This window comes from Labeo rohita, unplaced genomic scaffold (genome assembly GCF_022985175.1).
Source record: "Labeo rohita strain BAU-BD-2019 unplaced genomic scaffold, IGBB_LRoh.1.0 scaffold_459, whole genome shotgun sequence".
Taxonomy (NCBI): Eukaryota; Metazoa; Chordata; class Actinopteri; order Cypriniformes; family Cyprinidae; genus Labeo; species Labeo rohita.
Genome location: NW_026129378.1, coordinates 42418 through 55837, shown reverse-complemented (window position 1 = coordinate 55837; position 13420 = coordinate 42418). Strand labels below are relative to the sequence as shown.

At 37.3% G+C, this 13420-nt stretch overlaps 1 protein-coding gene across 1 annotated transcript; it reads right to left on the bottom strand.

The window, feature by feature from the left end:
- Positions 1-2389: 2389 nt before the first annotated feature.
- LOC127160797 (uncharacterized) lies at positions 2390-3551 on the bottom strand. The gene is made up of 4 exons (XM_051103461.1): positions 3472-3551; positions 3015-3359; positions 2701-2742; positions 2390-2568 (listed from the first exon to the last, which is right to left on the bottom strand). The coding sequence occupies exons 1-4, from the start codon at positions 3533-3535 to the stop codon at positions 2390-2392; spliced, it is 630 nt and encodes a 209-aa protein (XP_050959418.1). The 5' UTR covers positions 3536-3551.
- Positions 3552-13420: the final 9869 nt, after the last annotated feature.

The window sequence follows — 13420 nt, the reverse complement described above, 5'->3', positions numbered from 1 at the left end:
CTAATCATCAAAATTAAAATAAAAAAACACTTTTGAAATATTTCACTTTACATGTAATGAATCTAGAATATATGAAAGTTTCAGTTTTTGAAATAAGTTACGAACAAAAATTTTCACTATATTCTAATTTTTTGAGATGCACCTGTATAATCTAAACATAGTGCTTTCTCAGTATGAGTAACACTCTTCCATTGTCAGTGATAGTCAGTTTGTTTTCACCTCATATTTTTGTGGTTTTAGTTGCATGATTTTGATGAGGTCAGGAAATCCTGTTGAAACCTTTTTTTTTTTTTTAAAGTTTGAGGACATATGTCATATAATGTTTGAAGTTGTTTAGTATTGGCAATAATCTGGTTTTCTGTCAGAAAATGCACAAATTCATATAATTCTAATTTTTTTTTTCTAATTTTTATTTGAACTCTATAATACATTTAACAGGGTGGTTGTGATTTTCTCGGGTTGGTGACATCACAGACCCTGAAATTTACATAAACACCACCCCCAGGAACATGTAACAAAGGGGGCAAGGCCATACTACAGAGCTTTAGAGAAGAGGAAGAGTTGTTGTCATGCCATAAAAACTAGGGGCACACAGACACAAAAAATGTATTCATATATGAAGCGTGATTCTGTCTTGTAACAATTCTAAAGGATTCACAAGTTTCATAATAAATATTCTAAAGCAGCGGTTCTTAATCCTGTTCCTGCACATGCGTATTTCTGAGGGAGTGGATTCATAAAACCAATAGATCATCAGAGCATTCGTAGGACAAGGGACAGAGCTGTGTAGAATAAATAATGTCTGTTTTAATTAAAAAAAAAAAAGTGAGACTGCACCCCTGTAAATACAATCAAGCCTATAAAACAGTTTACCACTGCTTTAACATTAGGACATCTGTTGACATGTTGATTTAATCAGGATTTTTGTGCTACAGAAGAGATTTACATTTATTTTTTCACTTGAAAACAGCACACATGTAGATATTATTGCTAGTACAGATAAAAAATATGATGTCAAAAGATACTTTAAAAAAAAAATACAAGTTCTTAATGATATTAAAGCATATGTTTGGTTGTATTGGCTGTGAAAGAACCTGTTTGCTGTACTTTTTTGAATAAAAACTTAATCTCTATATTAAAGTAAAAATGCTTTAAACATGCTACTTCAGCTTGAATATTGTGTATTGATATTGAATCATGTTGCATTAAAAACAGTTGCAGTAGGAGCGATTTTATATTTATGCACTACTAGGTGTTTGTCCTGCATCTTCAATAAACAAGCTACAGATAGTCCAAAATGCAGCTGCTAGAGTCCTTACCAGGTCAAGAAAATATGATCATATTACCTCAATTTTAAAGTCTCTGCACTGGCTACCTATTAGGTTCCGCATCAGCTACAAAATAGCACTTCTTACCTATAAGGCACTTAACGGTTTAGCTCCTGCGTACCTAACTAGTCTTCTACCACGCTACAATCCATCACGCTCCCTAAGATCACAAAACTCTGGACTGTTGGTAGTACCTAGGATAGCAAAGTCCACTAAAGGAGGTAGAGCTTTTTCATATTTGGCTCCCAAACTCTGGAACAGCCTTCCTGATAACGTTCGGGGTTCAGACACACTCTCTCTGTTTAAATCTAGATTAAAGACACATCTTTTTAGCCAAGCATTCAAACAATGCATCTCATAAACTTTTCCTGCAGTTATATCTGATCAAATGTTCATTATTAACCTTTTAGCTCTGGTTTAACAAACCTTCCTTTTCTTAGTTTGAACAGCAGCTACGCTAATTATGTTCCTATTTGTTCTTTGTTTTTGCCATGGGATTGACATCCCATGGTAACTAGGAATTCACAAGTTCCAATGTGGATCCAGAACACTTAAGAAGAGATGATGTCAACCCCACAGAGGACTTCAGATGATGCTAACCCTGAAAACATACAGCACTACCGAATTTTGCTACTAATTTATAGTGTTCTTTGTTTGATTACGTCATTAATTGATCTTTACCACACATCTCTGCCATATTTACATCAAGCTACTACTACATATATTGTAAAAATGTCAATTTGGTGTAAAGCTGCTTTGCAACGATATGCATCGTGAAAAGTGCTATACAAATAAATTTGAATTGAATTGAATATTTAGCTGAATATCATTGACAAGCACAAATGAATCACACAAACCTGAATAACAATTATTGACTATTTAATTTTCACTGGTGCTGAAAAAGGATACATTTGTCAAAACATCTTAGTTTCTCTAAAGTGAAAGCAGATCTGGTCAACAGGAAAAGCAACTGAGCCACAGTTTTCTGTTTTATTTTGGGGTAACCCACAGTAATGCTGATTTAACTCACAGTGCAAAGCATGAATCGTAAAATAAAGCAGTTAGGTGACTTTAGGTGATCTGTGCTGAATCAGAGATGAGCGTTTGGCTGCGGCCCATCCTTTCTGCCAACCACGATAGTGAATGATTCCTCCTGCAATGGCTGTAGCCACAAAAAACACAAGCACAGCCAGACCAACACCACCGAACATCAATGCCGTCTCTTTTGTAGTCACTTCATCTACAGACAGAGAATATTCATATTTGTAGAACGGGAATGTGTTAACTAAGAACTAGTATTAGAGGTGGATTTCCACAGAACTGTTAGAACATGAAAAATTATGAATAACCAGTATATAAACCAACATGTTACCTGTGACGTCAATGTCTTTTGGCTTTTTTGTTACAAATAGACCTGTAAATATATGATCAGTTTATCAAACACACACACAGACACACACAGAACTGTTTTTAGTTGTAGTTGTAAATGGGAGAGTGGGTTAACATGAGCTTCTGTAGCTTTAAATTTGTTCTTTATGCAACAGACGTTTCAGGTCCTTTACAATTTGTTTTTCAGATCAAAAAAAACAATATTTACTGTGTATTGTAAATACATATACATACATACATACATACATCTCCCTTGACAAGTTTTAAAGATATGATGGAAAAACTGAAATCTGTTACCCTCAATCTCTAGTCTGATGGGTTTGTCGAAGAACATCTCTGGCGCATCAGACTTTGTTCCACAGAAATAAAGACCTGAATCTGACTCTGTTACTCCAAAAATAACCAGTGTGGCTCTGGTGACCCATGTGTCTGCAGTAATTTTCAGTCGATTGCTGTTTGGATTGTAGTTGATCAGAAGTTTTCTTCCTGTTTCGTCTTTCTCTGCCGCAATCAGTAGATCAAGATGTTCAGATCTGAGTTGATACCAGGCGATTTCATATCGGTTGGTCATGCTGCAGTTCAGACTGATGCTTTCTCCCATCTGGACTCTCAACAGATCAGAAGATCCTCGTGCTGGCACATCTGGAGAGGCATTTATATAGATAAAAACTGGTCCTTTTCGGCTACGTCAATAGTAATAGCTATTTGATGCTGATATGTTAATTTCATAATGTCTGAAAGAGAATATATTTACCACTAGATGTGATGTGCATAATCCAACAAGAAAATACACATATGAAGAACATATAGTTCTCCATTGTGTCTGTCACTCGTAACGGTTTCAACAAACTACAGGTTTTAGCACAGTGCAGAGACAGTAAACCACAGAGTGTTTCCACTTCCTTGAATAATTCAGGTTTCATACAAGTTAAGCTTTATAAACAGTGTCTGGGAGATGCTTTTAAACAAGTAATCATTTTAACCATTAGATAAAATAAATTGTCTCTTCATGTTTTACATGTCAAAACATGAGTTACTCTCTATGTGTTTTTTGAAAATGTAAGGTAATGTAAAACAGGAAGCTTACGCTGCAGTTCTGAAAAAGTGAACAACAAACGTGATGAACAGTTTCTCAAAACTTTTAAAGCAGGCAAAGTTATTTATTAAATTACACATTTAAATGTAAAAGCAGTAGAATGGAATGACATATTCTATAGATCATTCTATAGATGTTTATGCACTATGCACTGCAGTAAAGGAGTTTTTACTGATCAACAGTTCATTTTTCCTTTTATACCCTGAGCAAAGCAATACAACTGAAATACAACTTGAAAGAAAAAATTAAAGACCACAAACCTAAAATTATCCCGACAATCCTCAGTAAGCATATTAATGAATCTCATCTGCCAGATACTATACAGGTAGTATCATGATGAAGACATGTTTTATTCAATTCATCATTCACCATATTCACTTGGCCCCATATTCACAGAACAGCACAGAGACTGTCTTTTACATATATTAGTCCATCAGATCATCCAAAATTATGGAAAAATTACTAATTTTTCATAATCCAAAACAGACCATTGCATAATCCATATCATGGATGTTACCCACATATTTGCCTATCATGTTCTAATCACTCATTGTGATGTGACAGCAGTTTAAAGATCATATTAGAGGCTGACTGATGTATGGATTTAAAACGTAGACAAAGAAACTGTGTGTAAACAGTATACTGTAGTGCATGTGTTCATGTCATTGCTAAGTAATTAATTTGTTGACTAGATGCTGCATTAGTGGGGGAAAGCACAACAGTATGCTTGCTTTCAAGGCTGAGAGGACACAGCACCTCAAGCGCTTAAAACGATGTAAGGTCTACTAAGGTCCACCTTTTTTCACTTATAATGTTATCGAGTTTTTCACATCAAAAAACATCAGAATTTATAAGTAATAGGTTTTTTTCTGTCCTGCTTTTATCCACCCTAAGCAGAACGCTCTGTTTGAATTGTATAATTAGAAGTAAACGGCAACTGCTATGATTGGCTATCAGCGTACATTCATTCCCCATAGATGGACGCCACTGTGATTTGGGTTTAAAACACATAAATAACTCAGTACATATCAAACGATCTGTAAGAAGAGACAAAGCAATAAGGACCACATAATGAAAACAGTTTTACACTTTTGTTGCGACATCACTGTTGGATACAATATAGACGGCACAGCATCATATTTTAGGCCCAATCCCATTTCTTACCCTTACCCACACTTCAAACAATGAAATGAAATGAAAATTATTTCGATAGTCCCACAACATATTTTCACGTCTGATCAGAGCTGTAACCACCACAGACACTGAGCATAATTAGAAAACACTAAACTTTTTTTTCTCAAATATGGCCAATTTGAGAGAGAGACATAAAAGTCTGTGCATCTCTCTTTACAGTGAGTTTACTTCAAGAACAGCAATTTTGTCCTCTCGTTGCTAGAAAATATGATGATTCAGTATTGAAACTATGTTATTAATAAACGTTGTGGGGCAGCCTTGACAAGTTTGCTCCTGGGGCCAGTTGCATAGACTTAGCCTCTGTGTTAAGACAGTGTCTTGAGAAATAGTTTGACCAACTAGCAGTTAACCAAGGGGTAATCAGTCTTATATTTTGGATTCAACTTAATTGTTTTAAGTTTTTATGTGACTGAATTTAAAAAAAGACCAGTCTGAAAGGAAAAAAATAGATGATTAACTTTTAAGACTAGTCTTAACCTTTATGCAACCAGCCCCAGGATGTGTGAGCTGCGCAATCTCCGATATAAGTGTGTGTGTGTTTGTGACAAATGAGGACACAAATTTGTATAATGACATGAGTATGACATAGGTTTTACAAGGAGAGGGTGAAATATGAGGACATTCTAAGTGTCCCCATAATTCAAAAGGCTTATAAATCATACAGAATGAAGTCAAGTCAAGTCGAGCTTTATTGTCATTCCGCTACATGTGTGGACATACAGTGGAAAGAAATGTCGTGTCTCGCAGGACCACAGTGCTACATAAATAAACATAAATATGAACATACATACACTAGACGTAGAAACAATTTTTTAAACCTATACATGTAACTATACATATACTATAAATAATTGCCTATACATACACATAACTTAAGACAGACAAGTACTTTACATAATAATTGTGCATGATAATGTGCAGAAGAGGTACAGTGTTTAAAGGTTAAGAAGCAAATAGTGCAATATGATTTGTGGTGCTTTGACAAGTAAACAAGTTTTTTGAGAAAGTAAAAATGCACACAGTCTCCTATGAGGGCTAGGTTTAGGTGTAGGGTGATAGAAAATATGTGAGCCTGGACCACAAAACCAGTCATAAGGGTAAATTTTTCAAAATTGAGATTAATACATCATCTGAAAGCTGAATAAGCTAAATAAGCTTTCCACTGATGTATGGTATGTTAGGATAGAACAATATTTGGCCGAGATACAACTATTTGAATATATGGAATCTGAGGGTGCAAAAAAATCTAAATATTGAGAAAATCACTTTTAAATTTGTCCAAATGAAGTTCTTAACAATGCATATTACTAATCAAAAATTACGTTTTTATATATTTACAGTAGGAAATTTACTAAATATCTTCATTGAACATGATCTTTACTTAATCTCCTAATGATTTTTGGCATAAAATAAAAACCAATAATTTTGACCCACACAGTGTATTTTTGGCTATTGCTACAAATATACCCCAGCAACTTAAGACTGGTTTTGTGGTCCAGGGTCACATATGGTTTGTACAGTATACAAACATTAGAAGTCTACGGAAAGGCCACACAATTCACAAAAACAAATCTGTGTGTGTCAGCAGTGCATATATATAAAACGGTAACTAAAGCCTCTAATGCACACCAGCACACAGGTGTGTATTTTGTAGGAGCTAGACGACATATGATGATGTATAACGGTATAGTAGTGGTGTTCCATTTCTTAGGGGAATATTTTTACCCTTGCTCCTCAACTCTCTGTTTTGTAGGTGAAGGGGTATAAATAGAATTGGGATTGGGCCTTAGTTTCAATCTTTTTGAAGCTAACTTTTCTTTTTTTTTTCTTTTTTACAGTGTAGGGGTGTTGGCATCAATTGTTCTGTTTTCTGCTGTGAATGCAGACAGCAGATGTCACATCTCTCCACTAACTCTCTTATGTTTCTTATTACACCAGGCCACCACATCGATTGCTGTGCTCTTGCAATGGATTTTGTCATCCCTTGATGACCTTGATGAAGTTAGTCGAGCATCTCTCTTAGCATGGGTTTTGGAATCAGAATCCATTCTCCTTTTAGTAGAATCCCATCGGCTACATGGATATCTGCTCTATGAGACCAGTATGGCATGAGATGTTCCAACATTGCTTTCCGATGTTCTGGCCAGCCTTTTTGCGTATACTGTTTCAGCTGTTGGCAGGTTGAATCTTGGTTCTGCATTTCCTGAATCTGTTTCAGTTTTGCACTTGTCGCTGGGATTTGTTGAAGAGATCCACAAAAACTCTGCAACTCTCATCTTCCAACGTTTCGATTTCTGTTGATTTTTCAGGTCCGAATGGTGCTTGTGACAATGCATCTGCAGTGACGTGTTGTTTTCCTGGGACGTGCATGATGTTGTACTTGAATCTGAGCAGCCTTAATCTGAGTCGAATAATTCTTGGAGGCAAGTCATCAATCAATCTATTGCCCAACAGTGATATTAAGGGTTTGTGGTCGGTGTGCACTGTAAATTCCAATCCAAGTAAGTATGCATTGAGCCGCTCACACGCCCATGTTACCGCAAAAGAGCTTCTTTTTCGATTTGGACATAACATGTCTCTGTAACTGTAGGACTTCTCAAGATGCCTACGACTGGCCTCCACTCACTGTTTTTCTGTTTTTACATGAGCAGCCTGCCAATGCCATAGGACGATGCGTCAGCTGAAACTATAGTTTCATTGCTCGGACTATACTGTGCCAGTATGGCTGGTGAGCTGAGTTCTTCCTTTACTTTTGCAAATGCTTCTTTCTGCTGCGCATCCCACGCCCAGGTGCTATCATTCCTTAACAGATCTCTCAGTGGCTTTTTGAGAGTCAGCTGATGGGGTGAAAACTTCCCAACATAGTTAACCATTCCAATGAAGCGTCTCACCCCTTCTACGTTCTAGGGCTCAGGCATGTTAAGAATAGCCTGAATCTTGTCCTGGTCGGCTTATTGTGTGGCCTAGGAACTTCACTCCCTTGACAGCGAATTCACCGTCAATCCTGCTTTCTTCCAATCCTGCTTTTCGAACTTTTTCAGTACCTCACACAGTCTCTCATGTTCTTTCTTGTCTTTTCCAAACACTAGGATATCGTCTGCATGGCAAAGAACTCCAGTCGTTCCTGCAATGATCTGCAATATTCTGAGCTGAGAATGCTCCGGGGCCGAAGATATCCCAAATGGGAGACGCCAGAAGCAGCATCTCCCAAAGGGTGTGATGAACGTTGTTAATGGCTCGGAGTCTTTGTGCAAGGGTATTTGCCAAATCCCAGATGTGGCGAAAAAATAGCTGCACCCTCGAGCTGGGCCAAAGTATCATCCACAGCAGGCAGTATGTGTCTTTCTCTACACACATTCTCATTCAATCTTGAGAGATTGACGCAAATCCTGATACTGCCATTTTGGTTTTGGCACGACTACTATTCCTGTGCACCAAGCAGTAGGCTCTTTGATTCGTCAGATAACTCCCATTTCTTCCATTTTCCACAAGTGGCAGCAGTACTCGTCTTGGGGCTGACAATGCAAACGGAACAGCTCCCTCTGTTAGTTTGATCTTGTAGCTGCCCTTCAATTTTCAGAGTCCTGAGAAAAATTTGAGGAATATTCTCTTATACTGTTCTCCAGGTTCATGTAAGACAGCTACTTGTTGCAGTAATTTTGCAGAACTTTTGGATCGCAGGCAGTCCTAACAGTGGCATCACTAAATCCGTTACAACATATACATCCTGCCGGATACTTTTTTTGTCCTTTTTCAGGCAAGCTCTGAATGTACTCATGACATTTAGAGGAGTACTGTTAGGCCCCAAGATCATCTTTTTAGATTCTGAGTTTCCCCTGTTTTTCAGCAGAATATACAGATGCTGGAATCGCCGTAACAGCTGCACCAGTATCAATTTTAAATGTGATTGGTTCTATATTCACCATGATTTTCTGTTGCCACATTCTCTCTTGGTTTTGGGTCTGGATCACTCCCAAGAGAGCTGACTCATACGAGCTGTCAACTATTGCTTCTAGTCTTTGAGCTGACCACCATGCTGCAGCAAAATGTCCTTTCTTTCTGCATTCTGATTCTCTGGCTGGACATGTTTTCCCTGGGACTTTTCCCGCATCTCTTACAAATTTCGATTTGTTTTCCTTTCTGAGCTGCATTAAAACTACTGTGCATTCTCTGAGTTGTCCCTTCTGCTTTCTGTGATGTCATTTTTGCCTTAGACATTCTCTGTCATGCCTGCATCGACATTCACTTTTTTCAGTTCCTCGTCATTCTTTCATTTTTCTCATCTTATTATTGGTTGTTGACGTTTTACTTACTCATTTTGTTCGACTTGAGTTACTGTTTTATCCAGTGTCAAATTTGGGTCTAGTTGATGTTTTCTGAGAGTTTGGGTCTAGTTGCTGTTTTCTGAGAGTTTTCCATCTCTGATGCCCACTACAATACGGTCTCATGTAAATTGTTGTATTTGCAGTGTTCTGCGAGCCTATAAAGTGCTCACTCAAAGCCTTCTTGACCTCTTCATAACTCTTTTTCGCTTCCTCGCTCAGGGGTAACGTATTTAAAATATTGTCGCTTTTCTCTCCCATTATGTAAAGAAGCGAGTTTACCTGGTATGCGGAGTCTTTATCTGCAAGGCCCGATGCAACACAGAATCGTTCAAAGTGGCGCATCCACTGTGGCCATAAACTGGGCTCATCGAAATTGAAACCTTCCGGAGTTGTCAGCGAAAATATCTGATCCATATTTATACTATGTATCCTCACTCTTGATTCTGGATGCACTGCTCCATTGTACCTTTGTGCTGTTTTTTTGTTTCTTTTTTTCTTTGTTTCTAACAGTCCATATCCAGCATGGCTCTTTTTCACTTCTTTATTTTTCTTTGCAGGTCGTCATCCAGCTTCTGACACCATGTAGCAGATGGTTATATCCTTAATGTTGGTAGGTGGGATATCGAGAAACACACACAGCTCAGTTACCGAACAATCCTTTTATTATCTTAATCTTCTTCCAAACATTTCACTATATCTCTTATGCTGAACACGAGTGCCCTCTATGTCTGTTGGGTTCCACTACAAAAACAAAGATAAGAGTGAGACATCATTCTGAAACAACAAAACACTAAGCTTTTCAAAATAAAGAAAACACTTTCTGCCAGATTTATTTCCTTTCCGTGAACTTGCTGCGTATTAGAAAAGTGGACAGAAACTCCATATTATCCCAGTTTTCTTTAATTTTGTTAATCTGTTAATTATTTAAGTCAAACATATTTTGTGAATAGGGCTATTTATTTAATTATTTATTTTATATATGTGATTTTATTCCATTTTTCTCCGTTCATATAATTGCTTTTATTTATGTTACTTTAAGCTTTATTTCAATTAACAGAAATGTTTTAATGTTTTAATTAACTTTAATAACCTTAAATGGCAAAACACCGACAGAACTGCAGAACACTTTCAATTTTCCAGCTGTTTCAAACCACAAAAATGTATAAATAATTAGTCTAATTTGATGCCAGTCTGGGACAAAATTTCACCCAGGCTGGGAGTCTCATCCAGGCCACCATAATTTACGTTACTTTTATTAATTTATATTTATATCTTGTATTAGGACTTTTGAAAAAAAATTGGAATTTTTTAAATCTTCTGGTCTCACCTTCCCATTCAAGTCTCCTTAATGAAAAATGGAAACCAAACTTCACTGAGATTGGACTAGGTTTAGGGTGTGCTCAACAAACTTGAAATTCTTAATGTAGTTTTAATGACAATAACGGCACAATAATCGCACAAAACCATTAGTAAACGTGAATTATGTTAAAAACGTGAACACAGAACAGTGTTGTTAGTGTAAAAATGTTAATTCACATTGGCGCCGATAGCTTTCTGGGCAGCGCGCTGACATGTAGCACCGTTGTGCGTCAGGTGTCGTGAGTTCATGTCCCAGCTCGTAGACCTAGGAACGAACACTCGTAATGAAGGAGTTACAAGCGTTCTGCCTTGTCGTGACATGTTGCCAAGTATGTAACCATACTCAGAATTTGTGCTCTGCATTTAACCCATCCAAGTGCACACATACACCAGTGAGTAGTAAACACAACTCACACACTAACGTTGAACACACACATAGGGGTTCGGTGTCTTGCTCAAGGGCACCTCAGTTGTGGTAGTGAGGGTGGAAGATAGCGCTAGTCATTCACTCCCCACCTACAATTCCTGCCGGTACCGAAACTCAAACCCACAACCTTCTGGTTACAAGTCTGATACTCTATCCATTAGGTTGCCCCTCATCTCTGATATCAGAAACAGTCAAAATATATCAGTGAACAAAAAACTTTGCTAACATCATGAATCAGCTCTTAAAGTACATGTTGATAAAAAGATACACACTTTGAGCACACCCTAAATGACCAGTTATCTGGATGGAATTTTTACATACATTACATACTTCTAACATCTGCTAATACGTTTTCAAACTTTGAAGTTGCCTCTGTTAACATTATTTAATGAACCCTTAACTAATTTTTTATTATTAATAGAGCACTAATTTAGTTTTTTAGTATGCATTTAAAAAAACTGTTGTTTGATAATCAGTATCAGTCAGTCAATATTCATGTTTGGTATATGTGAGTTTGAACATTCTTTCTAGAAACATTTTTATCAATCAATTCTTTGTAAATCAGATTGTTGTTAAAGAAACCATTGTCTAAATTGTGACTAACAAGATAACATGTTGATTAATGTATTGGGAGGAGAAACATAACACTCCAAGCTAAGACATTGTCTAATTGGTCAAATTATTATTATTATTATTATTATTATTATTATTATTATTTCAAAGTAGATTGTGACTAGTTTTATCCTTGTGTTTTTTCCTGGTTTAATATACAAATGGTTGTTAATATACATAATCCCAGCATCAGGAACAAGTGGATGGTTTATTTTAAATGGCATCCCAGATCGTGTCGCACAATTGTGTGTTGCACGATTATGGAACATTTGAGTGAAATTTTCACAACAAAACTTTTGTTGAAAGAGGAAGCAGCCAACTGTATAATAATGATTTCATAACATGCAGTAGTGAGGGGCGTTGGCACTGTTTTCTATGCAGTGACATAAGCCAATCATAACTGGCTATTTATTGACAAACCTTGAAGCAGCTGCCCTCATTAACAGATCATTTCAGACAGAAATGTCAGAATGAGGGATGAAAATGATTGTTTTTCCACATGTATGTGCAAAAAAACGTTCTAAACATTACAAGTAAACTTCAAGGAACATATTTAAATAATAAAATCCATGTCAATGTAAAGCCATTTTGATCTCCTCATGAAGCTAAAACTCAGGAACTCTCCCAAAACAGATGCCATGCAACAAAACAATAAACGTTCTTGTTACGAATCTGGTCGGTGTCCTGCGGTCCGCCCACCGCCAGATGTCGCTCTCACCCTGTCACTACACACAGACTGTTGCATTTCACCCCGGACTACTACTCCCATCACCCATCGCGCTGATTGCATCGACTCCTGTGGCCAATCAGGCGTGCTATAAAAGCCCCGGTCTTTCCCCATGCAAGCCACGGAGTATTGTTGTTGTCATTTCCATTGTTAGCGTTCCTAGTTTCCTAGTTTCCTAGTTTCCAGTGTTTAGTTCTCTCGCCTGGTCATCTCGTTTTCGACTGTCTCGTCGCCTGCCTTTTTGGACTTTGGACTATCGCTCGTTATAAGGATTATTCGCTCGTCTCGCCTCTGACACACCTGGTTGCTGTTGTTTTGACCCTGCCTGTTTTCGACCATGTATCTGTCTCGTCCATTTAATAAAAGGTCGCGAATGGTTTCGCTCGCCTCTCGTCTCACTCATTCCGTTACAGTTCTAATCTGAAGAGAAAATATCAAAGAAAGCCAATTTCTTAACTGTCCCGCATCCATCCTTAAGTCCCCCTCCTGGGCATATGAAAGTTGGCTTAGAAGTGTCAAGAACTCAAGTTACTACAAGTTACTGAGTATTTGTGCCTGCAGCGCATGGGTTGTCAAGCTGATGAAGATGGTTTTTTTTTTAATTTGCAGGTCTTTATTTCTGTGTGCATTTTGAGCGCGTTGCAGTGCATTGAGCTCTCTCAGTCACCTCAAATCAGTCAGATCTCAAATTTGAGGAAACTTCTGTTCTACTGATGTGGGTTGTGCCCCTAAGATCTTGGCAAGATTTTAAGATATATATTGCTTTTAGGTCACCTCACGTCCCAGGAAAAGTTCTGTGAAGTTTTTATTATGAATTTAGGATTGTTTTGTTGTGATTAGAGCATTTAAAGAGAACTGAGCAAAACATTCAAGAAAGCATAAACAGAACTTCCCACATGATTGCTGTGTCTCTCTTTATTGCCAGATATGCTGACTCTTTGAAATATTTAGTATTATTTTTCT